Consider the following 17,117-nt stretch of genomic DNA (forward strand, 5'->3'; position numbering starts at 1 on the left):
ACCATTGCAAAAGGTTTGCATTTGTTAAATAAGCCCTTTTCTCCATTTCCTTTGCCTGTGTTCATTTGAAATAAATGTCTTGTGACATGCGGCACCCACATTGCTGCACCTGGGCATATAAAATAAAAGTGGTAACATCAAATAGCACAAATCGGACTCCTAAATATGGATTTGATATATGCTAATTACTTGCTCTACGAGACAAATACACAAAGATTTACAGCAATGCAAACTCTACTGGTTCTCTGCAGATGGTGCAAAATGTGCCAGGTGAGGAATTCTTGCCAGCAGAATACGAATTCTTCTGACGGCAATCCGGTTGTTGGTGGATTTGCCTCATCAGCCAGAAATCAGAGGATTTCAAAAAGTTACCTTGATAAAATTAGCAGAAAAAAACCTGGAAAGCCTTGTGTTTGGCGGTCCAGTGACTGAGTGGAATGGAAAAACTAGAGACAGTGTGGGAGAAATTCAATGCAAGTGGGCATTGACTAGTGAAGTGCAGTGGTCATTATGGAATTCCTGCAATAAAATGCGTTATCCAACAAATTTGAAGCAATGCCTTACCGTTTTTGCAATCTGAAGAATTTTCTTGCGCATTGGATATTCTGCAAACGGGATATTTTGTTTCTTGAGAGTTTGTTCCAGGCCTTCTGCTCGGACAGCAATCTATTAACACATATTTAAATATAAGTCTCTGTATGGCTGGGTGATCTAGCAAATAAGGAACATGTTTGATCACTGATTTGGAAAACTATAAAATCAAATAATTATGCCCCTGCAGTGTCATGTACGGCAGCAGAAGTGTGTGTGAGAAAGCACAGCTAGCAGAAAAATGTAATGAGCGCAGACAATCTTTTAAAACATTTCTTTCCCGTGCAGACCTCTAGGAAGCGAGCGAGATAATCCTTTACGTTTCCTGCCCGCCTTACACAACCTCTCTCACATGGCCTGCTTTACTGTATTTAGTAAACAGCCTGCAGGGGCTACAGTCCCGAAATAAAAATAAATAACAGAAAGTTATTTAAATCTTGATGCTCATGCTTAACAGACATGGAAGGCTGATTACCTATAAAAAATAATGGCCCTTGTTTTATTTGTGTGCAAGCACTCCATAGGAGTGCTTGCCCTGAAGCCATCTCGGGCCTCTTCAATCCATTTAAAGCCACTCCTTGCCCCTTCAGCTCACTCTTGCAGCTTTCTGCTTTCTCCCCTTGTGACTCTTTTTCGTTTTTCTCTTCCTCTGTCTTTCCCATAAATGTATTTTGCTCGCAGTAAATGTTTGAGGCAGAAAAATAAGTGCCAGCCCTCAAAAATAAGTGCTGGTGCTATGCACCGGGAACAACAAGCACAAGTTAAGCACTGGAGTTTGGTGCTGTTAATCCTGCACTGCTGCTGTTTGTGCAGTTGCTGTACCGTGCTCCTAATATACATACTTTTCCTGAGAGTGAAATTTCTACGCTGTGGATGGTGAATGAATTAATAGTTTTTTAAACACAACATTAACCCGAGAGGCAGGAAAGATGACTACATTTACCAGCATGAACAGAGAAAAAACAATCTATGAAAGAGTAGCACTATAAAGCAACCATGATGCTAATCAACATGGCTAAAAGAACTGAAATTCACAATGCCTACTGCTCTTGGATTGCTGACACCTTTTGGCTTTGCCAATGCTTGTTTTTATTTTGCAGGGTTCCATTGCATTTCCTGATACATGGTTTACAATATCTTCCTGGGCCTCAGATATAAATACTGCAATTCCTCCATACTTTAGTTACTGGTCTAGAAGTGCAGACCTTTACCATGACAGCCTAGCAGTCTTTACCTCTAGAATATCAGCCTCTGCACCCGTGATGTACCCACGGGTTTTGGCAAGCAGTAACACGGGGAACATTGTGGTGGCGCTGTTCATAATTAAGACATCTGCAGTGGCTCCAGCCATTAGTGCATCTATAAACACAGAAATAAGAAAGTGTTTTGTTATAAAAGTTGCATAAATGGTTGGTCTGACATTTTAGTGTGGTACGCCTACATTCTCATGACAACTCAAGGCACAGCTTAAAATTCTAATGTGCTCATTTATGAGGGGCTTGCGCTGCCGGAGCATCACCTTTTTGTTATGCTCCAGTGGCGTATACCTCTCAACCTTATCTATGAGGCCATGCAAAACTTTTTTGTGTGCATTTGAATGGCCTCATAGATATGGAGTAAGGCAAAGCAGCCTACTTAATCACATAACGCCAAAACTTTTCACCATCCGAGGTGAGGTGTAACAAGCAGAAATATTTCCATTTCTCTCCTTTTTTTCTCTTTCCATTCTGCAGCACATATAGAAAGAGAAAATTGCATCTCTGGATTTTTTGTGCAGGAAGGTGCCCCTTCCTGCACAAAATCAATCCTGCATGCAACCAGGCACCCTTGCACGATGGTGCTAGGCTGCCAAAATGGCACAAGGGCAGGAATGCACAGTATTGCATCAATACAGTGCATTCCTGCCCTTTCACTTTGCCGTAGGGCCGTCTACAGAAAGATAACTTGCAGCATTGCCCTATGCCAAAGCCCCATAAATAATGGCCTAAGGGCCTGATTACATTCTTGGCGGATGCGGTTACTCCATCGCAAACGTGTCGGATATCCCATCCCAAAAACAGAATTCTATGATGTCCTATGGAGCATTTTATATGGCGGACGGAATATCCATCATGTTTGTGATGGAGTATTCCATCCGCCATAATCATATTCAGGCCCTAAGTTTCGTATACCATTGTAATTAATGAAACCACGTTGCACCACTAGAAAAATTGGTGTAAAGGAATAAAAGATGACATTTACAGGATTGGTATATATTCTCTGTTGTTCAAGGAGAGGACATTTCTGCTAGCCTTGTCCTTTCGTGTATTCCTATTTACTGCTTAAGAGAGGTTGGTGACAGCCAGGGCATTCTATTTCTCTTCTGTTCACCATCTAAATATGTTGAACAACCACATAGAGATATAAGGAATGTGGTGATGGCCATGTGAGGTTCACATCAAATTTGCAAATTATGGACGTCAGTGGTTGGCATTCCCAAGGAAATATAAAAGTGGAAAAAGGTTATATACATGGTCACACCACTGCCCACTGTTAAATGCCCCATTCTGTTGCGGTGTGGTAACCCATAAAGATCAAGCGATTGTTATGACCTTAGACCTGTGTAAAGAGAGTGGGTAAATTCCTGTAAAAAACCGTGTGTCACTGCCTAAAATCGTGTTTGTTACCTGCATGAAATCAGTGCCTCTCATCTGATCCTACATGAGGTGATGTAGCAAACAGTGCAGTTTCACTGTTGCAGCTTGTGAAACTATGTGATGAGTATGTTGCACAAAAGGTAGTTCAAAGATCTTCATGTTAATGCTTGTGGTAGTTAGCATCAACATCAACATTTTTGTCACTAGTTTGAAGCTTTTCAGGAATTAGCATCATAAATGTTGACGCTAATCCTGCAAAGCCCTTTAAGGCCCATTGAAAACAATGCCATGTCTCCTTTTAACGCTTACTCTGAGCAGGTTTTAAAAGTGCCAAAATAATTGATGCAATGAAATCTCTGAGATTTCTTTGTGCCATTTGTTCGTCCCCACTTATGGGAGAATGCCCCTTTTGCATACATTATGCCTGGTGCAGGCATAATGTAGCGCATAGGGTTACAAAGTGGTGCAATGCATGCATTCCACCACTTTGTAAATCTGGCACAAAGATTTTAGCCTCGTTGGGCCACACGAGCGTAAAAAATAAAAATGATGCTAATGTGGCGCAAGGAGGGGCCACGGGGCTCTCATATCAGCCCCAAAGGGTGTAAATTATTTTTGATCTTTATGACTAATTGTCTTTCCTAGTATAACTAAAAAGTGCTTCAGAGGGTATTTGTGTGTTGTCTGGTTGAAGAAAAAGTATACTACCATCTTTCCAAGCAGGATTCTGGAACAACGTCTATACCAATAACTGATTGTTGGTGTTATTTCATGATGGTGAGAGAACAGTGAAAATCTGGTAAATGTTTTGCTGAATCTGCTGACTGCTATTGCAGCCATGGATGATGGATGTGATTTACATTGTTTTTCCTGCACTTCAGTTGTTTACCACCACAGGCTTTGGTTGAGTTATGACAAACTATAAACTTAAATATAGTAGAGGCTGGCATTCTCATCACATTTTGTTCCTGTTTCATGAGCGGCAGCACAGAAATCCCCTTACACTCAAGGGGGGATGGGAATTATTTTTGATCATTTTGACAAAGGTATGGATCTTTTATCAACTGCTGCACTGCTTTCTAGGCTGCAGCAGCTAAAGGCCTCTTGGGAAAATTCTGAAATTTGTCTTGGGATGCATTCTGTCCTTTACTTGTCATTGGCTTTGTAACTCACATTTTCTTCTTGCTTTCCATTCTTGCTTTCCATTTGCTGTCTTTAATCGTTTTAGAATGTCCAGCTTGAGTTTGGTCCTTTCTTTACCAAAACTTTATTAACAGTAACTTTCTGACTCCTCACTTTCTGTAAACAGGCCTGTGAATCTTGTTCTTATCTTGTCACACTTGCTGTGCATTCAAAGACTGAGGTCAAATGTCAGGTGATGTCTTCCGAGGGCACTTGTTTACTTTTCTTTCTCTGACTTCAAAGTGAGAGGATTTATGTGACAAACTTGCTGGATACTGCTCTTAACATTGTTTTTCGATGCCAATGCACTCTCTACAACTGCCCTATGTGTACCTGAACTCGATGCCACTGCACCTTCCTCTGTATCACTGTACTCTGCTCCACTGCACTCTAGGCCACTCTACTCCACTCTGCTCCACTGCACTCTGCCGCTCTACTCTGCAACACTGCGCTCTCTGCTACTGAACTCCATGCCACTCTGCTATGCACTACTCCACTCTATGCCACTGCACTCTATGCCACTACACTGTATGGCAGTATACTCTACTCTGCACCACTCTGTGCTACAGTAATCTGCACCACTCTCTGCCACTTAATTCTATGCTACTCAACTCTGCTCTGCACTCTGTGCAACTGCACTCTAGGCCAATCTACTCTAATCTACTCTCTGCATCACTCAGCTCTACACTACGCCACTCTGCACCACTATACTCTACTCTATGCCACTACACTCTACGCCACTCTACTTTACTCTAATCTGCACGGCTCTACTCTTCACTCCTCTGCTCTTCATCATCCTACTCTGTGCCACTCTACTCTGCCACTCTACTCTAGGGCACTCTACTCTGCACCACTCCACGCTGCACTCTGCTATGCATCATGCCACTGCATTCTACGACCCTGTATTGTATGCCACTGAATTCATTGTCACTGCACTCAATGCCACTGCACTCTATGCCACCAAACTCTGCAACAGTCTACACCAATGTACTCTACACCAGTCCACTCTACTCTATGCCACTCCATTGTATGCCACTCCAATACACAGCACTCTCTGCCACTCCACTCCACTGCCACTCTACAACTTTTTAATCCAATCATTGCCATTCCACTCTATAATACTCCACACCACTCTCCTCTATGCCATTAACTTGTAGCCATACTGAACAGCAGCTATGCTGGTGTACAACCTGGCTAAAACACATTGGCAAAACTAATAGCTCTTGCATGGGAGAGACCTATTGGCTTGGCCAATGCTTGTTACATTAAGCCACAGAGCATACTGGGGCAAGCATGAAAAGTTAATTTTATGCTGGGGCTCTAGGGAGATCCCTTAACAGTAATCATCCTTTTTCATGGTGATATCCAGACGAGATTGTCAAAATCCATGGGTGGTTGCATGGGAACACCTATATACTGGTAACGGAACACCCCCTTGCCTCAAAGGAGTGCCAATTAATGCATGCCAGTACTTTACATTAATTTAGGCAAGGTTTCACTGCAAAGTAGGATTTGACCTACAAAAGAAAATCCCAACTCAACACTTCAACCCAGTTTGTGTTCTAAAAAATCAAAACATAAAGTTAGCACTGTGTTTCACCGCCTTGAAAGCAGAGATGGCTTTTTGATGAATATAAATGGGCTAGCCATCACCTAGTTTTGAATATAAGCGCCCTGTCTTAAATTTAGTCATCAAGTGTTTCGGTTGCCATGCTGTTCGTTTACTATGAACGCTTTTTAAGATTTCAAGATTATATATGGAGAATATGGTTTGCTCCACATTCATATGGCATTTTACCTAAAAAGTGCACCTCATTTTCTTCACAGAGCAGAGCTTTGGGAAGCAGTAGCATAAATTGCCCACATGACTCTGACTCAACAAGGTGACTTGATGAATTTGTCTTATTTTCAAACACTCTTATATTGAGATCATAGATGAGTTGAATTACATCAGACACATAAACTACTTTGACTGTAGGAGTTTTTCACACCAGAACATGGGATGGGGAATATGGTGTCACATTTCCAAATATATCCTTCACACTTCAGAGATCAAGAACTTCTGAAATACATATATTTGACTATTTCTGTACAAGAGCTAAGTGGGTATTTTTTAAATTTTAGGGCGGGTAGATGTTTACATCAGATATGCTTGGTGCACACAGCTGACAGCCTACAACTAACAACCAACCTCAATGGCAAATGCAAGATTTTGGCTGAAGAATTCAATATTGAGCTGTTATTTGTTACTGACAGAGCCAGGAAGTTCAATATAGCCAGGGCAATGAGTGAAGGTTGAGGTGTTGTGTAACTGTAGGACTTCTGTCTGTAAAAATGTGAAAGACTTCCTAAAACTAGCAGCAAGAATGTTGTGACAATTGTGGGTTATGTGAACTTTCCCAAAATGTTTATTATATTTATATTGTTGATGTAGTTTTATAGAACAGAGATGAATGTATCTCTTAATGGAACTGCTTGCAAAATAGAGCAGCTTTGGAAATACCTAAGGAAAGCCCCCAATACAGCTCAAAAGGTAGTCAAATACCTGCACACATTTTAATGACTTACATTGGAAGGAATCCATGTGTAAAGCTTTGCTGTATCGATAGCTCATTCTGTCAAGCACTGGGTTCAATATCTTTACAGCAACACTGGAAACAGCAGCCCTAAAGAAATGATATTAACTTTTGTTATTGAGGTCTTGCTATAGGTGAGCTACCATTCAATTGCATATCATTATATGTCTCCATTCTCATTATAAACTTGTGCTTTGACACTTACACTTGATGGAGTGATGGGACCCGGCTTCTGGACAAGGCCTTCATTTGTGAATAGACGAAACTTGCAAGTTGCAGGTTCACTTTGCTTTCCTTTGATGCAATGTTGGCGATAGTTGTCACTAAGGCAAGACCAGGCCTGGTTTCAAACAGAACCATGGCGGCCATCATGCGGACTTGGGTACGAACCTGGCGGTCCATGAAGATCTGAAGCAGAATCTCCTGAACCTACAGAGAGAAAATAACGTGTCTATTGCATTGTATGAACACTGCAAATTGCAGCAGTAACATCAGGAGTTGGGAATGTACCTTTGAGTATAATATATATATTTTAATTGATAAAAGGCTTGATGTCAAGAAGATCATGTGATGTATGTAGTTTCTAAAGTAGTCCCTGTCTGCCTAGTAATTTCTTTTGTTGACTAAAGTTCAGATCACTTTTCAAGAAGTGAAGTAATATTTGAGATTGTTGACTTACAGCAATCAGTAACTTTCCAATGTCTGAATGAACAGCTAGCCAGATTAATGACTATTTTGCAGCAACTTACTATTTAAATATTCAATACTGAGCACTGAAATTCAGGAATAAGGCACAAGTACTGCAAGAATAAGGCATATGTATTCATAGCAAAGTCTTTGTGAATTGGACTAGATTCGGTCCAATAAACTGCATCTATTGCAAGCCTTGTAAGTGCTTGGCTACAAATGAATTAGGCTGTGCTCTCAATGTACTGCGTAAACACAGACAAATTGTGATTTAAAGTTGACAAGTCAAACTTCTCTATAGTTTGCTAAAACTCCTAAACACTGGGCTACACATTGTAGCTCAATTCACAAAGATTTTGCAATGATTTATCCCTGAATTCCAGGGGAAGCTGCACAACAGGAGTACTCCTAGCTTATTCTTGAATTTGTGAGCAATTCAAGACTATTCTAATAGTAATTCACACCTGTTCATACACAAATCTTTATTAACCCGGCCCTCGGTTTCCAAATGGTCCATGGATGGGTGTGGTGGGGTATCAGTGATCAGCGTTTTTCTCAGAACAGATAAGCAATAGTTTGCAAAGAGCACATTAGTGGATTTTTCAGTGTGCCTCAACCTAATAAACGATAACTTTGACATTAAAATAATTGCCTTAAAATATATATTTAAGTTAATATTCAACATTATCTTGACATCTAGGTTACTAATTTGGTCTTGTACGCAAAGCTCATCAGAAAAAGGTTGGAAACTCTGCATGCAATATTTGCAGTTGATTTAGAATGTTGGTTCACTCACACAGGTGTAACCTCCGTATGAAGAAGTTATTAGAAGCAATTACAATAGCAGAGTGCCCTGGCAGGTTGTCTGTAAGTTGCAGTAGGCTAGTGCAAATGTAATTTGTAAACAAAAAAGCCTTTTTTATAAATATACACAAGCCCGTGTTTAAATAGCCCATTGCTTAAACGCAAACGTTTGTAGCAGGTAATCATTCCTAAATGTTATAGGCCTAGGAATGAAGTACCTAAGCATGGATTTAAGTTAGCTTAATTGTTAATGTCATATTAACTAAAAATTATGCATTAACATTCAAAGGCCTGCTTTTCACATGGTATCAGTATTTTCCATTGAATGTTTTCCTTTTTGCTGCAAATGTTGCAGCTTTGAAGAAGCGTTCAGTTAATTAGTGAATAGGCAATTCTTTTGTATTAGACAGCTGACAGTGAGATTTGTACTTGTAGGAGAGGAGGCAGCAGGAAGGATGATTCATGAGAAGAACAGTCTGGACCACAGATTATGAACAATGTAGCATTTGAAGGACTGATGTCTAAAGACTATGGCACAAGTGTGAGCAGATGGGAAGTTTACCTATTCCCAGTAGTTTCCTGAAATCCTTTTGAGGATGAAGAGGATGAAAGAAAATATAATGCTATTTAGAAATTGTGTGTGTGTATATATCAGTGCGTATTCATATAGAAGAGTGGGTTGTTGAGGAGTTCTCTCCCCACCCCTCAGACTGAGACTTATTTTTGAGTTTCTATACTTCTCTACATGAGAGCTTGCTTAGCCTATTATTCTTTGATGTATGCTGATTTAAAGCTGAGAGTATTTTCCACTTTGTATGCAGAGTCTTTAGGTGTATATATTGATTCTTTCATCAGAACTCTTTATTGAATATCTGAACTGACACCTTATTTTACCTTACACCAAAATATTTAGATTAGGGGACTTTCTTTATGGAACAGACTTGCTGCATTGTTACGATATTTACTGTTATTTTGACAATTTTTTTTTTTTTTTTTTACTTTATATCGAAATATCAGTTATTGAATTACATTCATGCCTAATTCTGATGCATAAGAGGCTAATTATCACTGAATAAATGATAAATATGTGAAGTACTGAGAATAAATCCTCTTTATTGACTGTAACAAAAGCCATAATGATTTATGATGTTACTGGATTAATGTAGATGTTTACTCCTTCTTATTTCTCGTTCTCGACAAACAAAAGTCCATACAGGGGTTATTTGATCATTACAATGTGAGGTGAACACCAACAAAGCTGTAACTGGGAGCATCACATACATTTTCAATGCCTTTAGGTATCTTGTCTCCACAGCCAGACCTTAATCGGCATGAATATTCTCTGAGGTGAATCAGAACTTCTTAGAATACCCCCATCACTTCAGTGGGTATTTTCAAAGAGAACATCTCACTCCAAAACATTTGTTTGCAAAGAAAAGAGGAAAATTGTTTCTTAGCGACATTTCCAAAATTCCTCTTTGGAAGACTTTTTAAAATGCAGAAAAGAACAAAGAGGTGCATTTTACAATGTAGATGACGTTTGCACATACACGCTCACATGTATTGTCTTTTGTGCTTTTTTAAAAATTAGCTTGGCAAAACCCCAGGGAAATTAATTATGACAATTATGTTGTGCTTATACTTGATCACGTTATCTTTATTACATTGTGCACTTATGTAGGCAAACCCACACAGTGGAATAGATATCCAGTCAAATATTGTGCTCAAGATCAAATATACAGTTAGGGACCTACTCATAAAGGTCAATTCATTTGTAAATGTAATTTTATAACTAAATTTACCTTTTTGTGCCTGCCTGAAACCCACTAAAGGATTAATGGCAGGTCTAAAAGTATTTACACCAAGAGTGCAGACAGCTCTTTACTCGAAAATGTATTCACAAGATGGCAAGTGGGCTTTTTAAAGACGTGGTTAGCATTGCAGGTTTGGGAATGACCACAAGCATATATGTTTTTGGGCGTTACCAAGCTGCTAATTTAACCCTTTCCACCCTGAAAACAATCAGATATTTACTCCAGCAAAGGACTAGAGGAACTCCACTTCCAAGGTTGAAAGGTAATGGATCACCCCACAGTTTATGGAGTGTCAGGCAAGGATTTTCTCAAGAAGGAAACATGTTTTCCCATAATTAAACAAAAAAGTGTAAATTGGCATATGGGGCTCAATATCTCCTTTATGGGCATCTCTGCTATTTAGAACTCCATACAATGGGGTAAGAGCCCTTGAGAATAGTTACTTAACATTCCTAATAGTGCTCCTGGAAGCAAATGCCTGACCCAGCTTTTCAGGTGTTCTTCTCAGATTTACTTCTATTTTTCATGAATACACAAGATGGCTGCATCTCTCTTACCTTCTTTGGATCCTCTTTGGCAATGTTCCTTAGAGACATCACTGCATCAGTCTGGATCCTCACGGGTAGCTGAGAAGCACTGGAGGAGAATCCTGGAAGAAACTTCTGGATTCGCTTGATACTAGACAGCTGTCCTGCATTCCCAAGAGCCTTGAGAGCGAGAGCCATGTCCTCTTCATGGGCATTGTTGGCGGCTTCAGCTGCAAGGTCATGCAGGGGCTGCAAAAAACACACATTTTTGCCAGTCTTTCACTCACATGTTTTCTTGATGAGTACGTTTTGTTCCTCTTTTTACTTTGAGAACACATAGATCATTTTTGAAAGACAGCTCTTACCAATGCAGTTGTTTACCATGCAGCTATTCTGAATGACATCTTAGACAACAAGCACAAAATGTAAGTAGTATAAGACGTCAATTAGAAATCACTGGTAGGAAACATAATTTTATTGACAGCTATTCAGCTCCAGTTTAAAATGAACTCTAACTTTCTAAACTGATGTCTTGGACAAGCATGTGCAGGCTGCCATGTAGGAGTGTCACACTCAAATCACTATGTTCAACATCCCGACCTCTCCTCATTCTTTTCTTCTATAAATTAAATGGTGTCCTCACCACCCTTCCCGTTCTTTGTTTTTTGATTGCTGTATTCTTAAATAATAACTCATTTTTTTATTTAGCACTCATGCAATCATCCATAATCTCTCGAGATAAATAGTGTCACCATCACTTAACACCACAACCTAACTCTGAAGAAAGTAGCCTGATTGTGCCATGGTGGGATTCATCCTTTGACCTCCATATGAGTCACAGCAGTCAGGATAAGCCATTAACTCACAGAGCACCTTCCTGTATTCTTTAACATATGTCACAAAAATACCCAGCATCCAAACACCTTACCCAAAGACGCTCCTTTTTTCCCCTTCCCAGGCACAGATGTCCACCCTGTTTGTTCTCCAGAAGAGAATGTAGTTCTGAAACACTGCTGACAGTGATCCACGGCGAGCATCGAGAGGAACCCCTGACAGTGACTATGATGCATCATGGAGACTTGAAAGACAAGAGCATCACCTGAAATCCACCCATATTTCTTGAGTTCTGTGGAGGCCTGAGAAAAGCAGGAGGAAGCCAGCAAGACAGCAAACTGCCATCTACCATTTAATTGCTCCCTTTCGGTCTCTCTATACCTAGTGGAGGAGGCAGATCAGACTACTTGTTTTCAGATCCAGTGTTCAGGATAACGACTCTAAATAAGAGCCACAATTACCATCTCTGAAAAGTGGACTCATTGTTAGTACTGCTAGCCGATATAAAATTGTCCCTTAAAAACATTTACTTTATATAATTAATTAAGAGAAAGAAAATAAATCTGTGGCACAAACAGGTTCTGCATGAAGGTTTGCCTATTATATAGGGTTTATGGACACAGGAGCCCTTTTCCTACAATATGTATTCATTTGAAGTATATTGACCTGGGCACTATTGTCAAAATGCAATTTGCCCCTTTTTACGGTCGAGCGCGTGCAAGCACTCTGGGCCATGTTGTAATCTCTCTGTGGGCTTCTAACCACGCCCATGTCACGCCCGTCACTTTGATTAGTTTTTGGACTTGCCTTTTAAAAATCAATTGATTCCATTTGTGAAAGGCATGCATACGTCATGCCTTTTCTGGTGTTTAGCACTCCTCGAGTGCACTGGTAAACTACTGAAAACATACAAGGCTCTGTGTTTTCAGCAGGTTTCTGGACTACTTTATCTCTTAATTTCCTGCCCAGCACTATCTCGCTGGACAGAAGTTGAGCACTTTGCATCACATTGACCCTGTTCCATGTATAATTGCACTTTCTTAATGTCGTGTGCTGCGCTTAGTGTGGGGGCGATTTGCACAGCAGATGTCTGTTTTGGTTTCATAAGGATACGTGAATTTTTTGAAGATTATCCAAAAATGTTGACTACTTCTGCAAAATAAAAAGGGTTATTTGTGTTGTAGGGGGGCATTTTCCTTTAGGCACAGTTCTCTCTGCAGGGCTACTGAACTGGTCTTGAGATTTCTGCATGCTTGCATTGATTTAATTTTTGACTTAGTGAACATGAACGTTCACCCTGCAAGGCATAGGTGTTAATGCCAGCAAAGCCAGGCTGGCTTATCCTTCAGAGGTATGTAAATTGGGCAGGGTTATGTATTAAAACCAGCTTAAACCGTTAATTTTTTAGGATGCACGGGAAAGATGAAAGGGCTTGGGTTGTTGGGCGAAATTCCACATTTCTGTTTCACAGTTATACTTTTGCTACCCTCACAGTAAAAGCATGTTTGTTTTTGAAGATGCAACATCTACTAATTCAGGCAGCTCAAGTGTCTTGAGGGCATGGCTTCACTATTGAGGTTAATGTTAAATTCCTACCTTCTTCGGATGCCCCCTTTGTTAATTGTCATAATCTGTTTAGGTGGTTTTTCATTCTTCTAGACGTACTTTGGGAAATCACTTCATCTGTGTGTTTGGGATTTTTTTTCTTCTTTTTTTCAATTCAGTGTCAGTCTCTGTCCTTTTTGTACCCCGTCTCAGCACTCTAAAGATATGTGTGGCTCCAGTAAAATATGAACTTGATGCATTCAGGCACATCGCATGGAATGCAGCACAGAACACCTGATGCCGGAGATGAAGAGACTTTCCTGCGTGGCTGATATCAGTGGCTTCCCTGCACAGACCCACTGATGTGCCTCCTTTACCCCCCCAGCTTGATAGTTTACTGAGTTCCGTCTCATTAAATGAGTGCATCAGTTGATGGCTTTCTGCGACAGCCACGGTCACCCTACATCCTCTACAGTTTAGTTGCTTTACTGCTGGTTTCTCTATGCCTGTTATCCAAAGATCATTTAAAATAGTTCCTTGGGCAAAGACTAAATGGCATTGGGGTTTCTCCTGAGCACACAGGTTTTCAGGCCGCACCTTCCAGATTTCCCTGACAACTAATGCCCTTCCTTGTGTTGCCCAACCTTCCTTGTGTTGCTCTACTGCATGCTTGGGCTATAAAGAAAATGATCATGTGTTGGACAGTGCGGGCTCATAGGTTTTGCTTAGGAAATCTGACTATCTGCCTTTAGGGCTACCACTTTATGAATGATCTGCCATGTCTTGTGTACCAGGATCTATCTAGGCCTGAAACTGGAATGTCTCCAGGGCTAAGGGCCCATGCCCACCAGAGACCTACTAAATGACTGCCTGATACCTAGACTCACCCATGAGGTTGGTGGCCTGTCACTCCTTTCTTGTTACTGCTCTGTGTCCAATTGTGAGGCGTTGCATTACATTGAGGTTAAGGGTGCTCTTTCCTTCACAGTGATGGTGCACTAGCCTACTATCAGAAAATCACCCAGAGACTCGAGGTGTTCCTAGCGCCCACCAACCCCTCTCTTGTGGTACCCACTAGGGCCTGGTCCAGTCTGACCCCTTCAAGACAGTGCTTACCAATGAATCTGCCGTACAGGTGCTAATCGTCATCCTCCAGGAAGATTCTCCTCTCGAACCTCATGTGGAAGATGCTGCATCCGCACAGGACCTTCCAGTTTTTTTGTATTCCAGAGACATTCATCTTTCTACTTTGACAATCCCACACTCTCCTACTCAAACCTGTAGCCAGGGCAGGCCTATGCAGCCTGTTGAGTCACCTTTCAGTATCACGCCCCTTGTGAGGCAATATGTAACAATGCCCACTCAAGGAGTCAACAGGAGTTTGACTTTGGGCATCCATTCTGTATATAATGACACTTTGTTGACCTCGCCACTGTGTTCACTAGTGTACTCTCTTTGGCGGGAGAACCCTTCCCCATCCACCCCTCTGCACTGTGCCTCCAGTGTTCACCTTTTCCTCTGTCTTTATCCCCACCAATAATTTCCCCCACCTTTCGCTCTGCCCTAGGACGGTGAACAACCTCAAAGTAGTAGAACGGTCTGTGTTCGGACATAAGTTTATTATAGACCCCTTCTGTTCCACAAAACCCTTTAGTGGCTGAATAGTTCTAAAATGCTCTCTTCATTCAAACTAAGGTTTTCACTTTTTTCTATTTTGTTTGACATCCCAGGCGAGCTCACCTGTACCCAGAAGTCATCATAGAACATTGATACCACAATTGCTGACGTCTGATTTTTAAGCCTCCCAGGTTGTATTAGTTTGTGCACTGCAATCCTTATGTGGATATGATGTGTACTCTATAGCTAATATTTACTCAAGCAGTCTGTTAGGCATCCGTCTTGAGCTGGTAATGAGAATTTGCTCATGTTAAATAAGAACACTAGTGTAAGCACAGGAGCTTAATAAACTCCTATTTTTAGAGACGGAGATGGAGTTTGGGCACACATTGTTTGATATGCAGATATGACTTAGTTGACTGAGAAGTAATTTGTGCACCCCTTGCTGACTGCACTTGCATACCAAAATGCTAGGTGGCCTGCGGAAATTCCAGTTGCATCCTGAGAATGGTTTGTAAAGTCAATAATCATAATTTAGGGCCAGATGTAGCAAAGGTTTTTCCCCATTCTGTGTCTATGGGGAAAAAGTGTTCGTACATATGGCCCTTAGTGCCTTCTCAAAGTGCTATTCTTTTTTCCCTTAGATTAATCCATGTTTTGGGCAGTTTATTCTTAATATAGTTGATAGACGTGTCCAAAGCCTATGTTTCCATCTTATGTTACTTATTTTTTGGACCTACAGACAGCTTTACCTGCTTGTGGTCGAAAGCTCTTTCTCATACAATACCAATACCTATAATGTTCTCTGGGTTTGCCTGTTGCTGATCATTGTTTGGCTTTCTTGTTGATGTCATATGCTTGCTTATTGTTCTGTGGCCTTCTTTCTTTTTCTTTTTTCTGTCTCTTCTCAGAGCATGGCTCTTGTTTCTGATTGGAGGAGTTCTACCCTTCCACACTATTTACAATGAGCGACATGCTTTTTCCCGCAAAGTGCTCTGTCCCTGGTGTAATCTCTCTATGGGCTTTTAACATCGCCCATGTCACGCCTATCAGTTTGGTTGGTTTGTGGGCTTGCCTTTTAAAATTTGCTTGATTTAATCAATGAAAGGCCTGCATTTGTCATGCCTTTTCTGGTGTTTAGCCTGCCTCGAGCGCACCAGCCAACTATTGAAAACATACGAGGCTCCATTTTTTGGGTATGGTTTCTGGACTACTGTTTCTCTTTATTTCATAGGCAGCACGATCTTGCTGGGCATTAGTCAAGCGCTTTGCATGTCATTGACGCTGTTAATGGATAACTGCACTTTTGCCGGTTACATGGATAATTGCACTTTTGCTGACATGTTTCACTGCAAGCAAATTTCTGTTTCATTTTGTGTGTCTGCTATTCGCTCATGGCAGCCATCGGCTCGTTTATGTGAAACTGTTTTACTTTTTGTTTTCAGTTCATGTGGCAAGAAAAGTCCGGTTAGTTATGTGAAACTGTTTTACTTTTACTTTTCAGTTTATATGGCAAGAAAAGTCAGGTTAGGAGTTTACAACGCTAATAGCTTTAACTCGAGCAAATGGGAGACCCATTGCATTGCAAATGCTTGTTTATTAATAGCACTTGTATGGATATAAGGAAAAATATAATGTTGGTACTTAGTACTACATCCTACCTGATAGTAATAATGGACATACAATTGTCACCGATGCTGTGTCCACATAATTTAGCATACGGACATTAACGTGCTAGAAAACACACTGATTGTGTTAATAAAGTAAACACATTGCATGGAATATGATTTTTTCTTGTCAGTGTTGAAAACGCTACTCACGGATAGAGCTTCCTCAGGACAAGAGGAGTGTGCACCGCAGTACTTGTTCACCATGGACCCATATGCCAGGATCGCTGCTTTGTAGATGGCAGAGGATTTCTGATGTTCTGCCACTTTGACTAAATCCTGTAAGGCCATGGACATAGGTCAACCATTGGTATAGAGAGCATGTTTATTTTATACCCCACATCTTCTGAAAATATTTCCTAGTTTCACAATTACCTATTTGCATAACAGCAAAACCATTACAAGAAATTCCATATTAAGTTGTCTTATATATGTCGCCATTCCACAAAGCACCATTTTCTAAATGATGTTACTATAACATATTCAATTGCTTGACATTTTGGGTTATTTGTTGTACTTTATAATAAGGTCTATACACCCAAGGTTATATTGGTGAGACCAATGTGAAATGGGCTGGCTATAGTATTGAGATGGTAGTACAACAGAACACAGAAACAAAAAAACTATTTGACAGTTA

General features: G+C 40.6%; 1 protein-coding gene across 1 annotated transcript in view; it reads right to left on the reverse strand.

The window, feature by feature from the left end:
• LOC138293927 (vitellogenin-A2-like) overlaps nucleotides 1–17,117 on the reverse strand; it is a 93,616-nt gene that overhangs the window by 40,202 nt on the left and 36,297 nt on the right. Inside the window, exons 11-16 of the mRNA XM_069233206.1 lie at nucleotides 16,634–16,759; nucleotides 10,848–11,066; nucleotides 7,191–7,414; nucleotides 6,978–7,075; nucleotides 1,826–1,950; nucleotides 565–666 (exon numbers count right to left, since the gene is read on the reverse strand). Of these exons, the coding sequence (XP_069089307.1) occupies nucleotides 565–666; nucleotides 1,826–1,950; nucleotides 6,978–7,075; nucleotides 7,191–7,414; nucleotides 10,848–11,066; nucleotides 16,634–16,759 (894 nt within the window). The remainder of the gene's footprint in view (nucleotides 1–564; nucleotides 667–1,825; nucleotides 1,951–6,977; nucleotides 7,076–7,190; nucleotides 7,415–10,847; nucleotides 11,067–16,633; nucleotides 16,760–17,117) is intronic.

This window comes from Pleurodeles waltl, chromosome 4_2 (assembly GCF_031143425.1).
Source record: "Pleurodeles waltl isolate 20211129_DDA chromosome 4_2, aPleWal1.hap1.20221129, whole genome shotgun sequence".
NCBI classification, from domain to species: Eukaryota; Metazoa; Chordata; class Amphibia; order Caudata; family Salamandridae; genus Pleurodeles; species Pleurodeles waltl.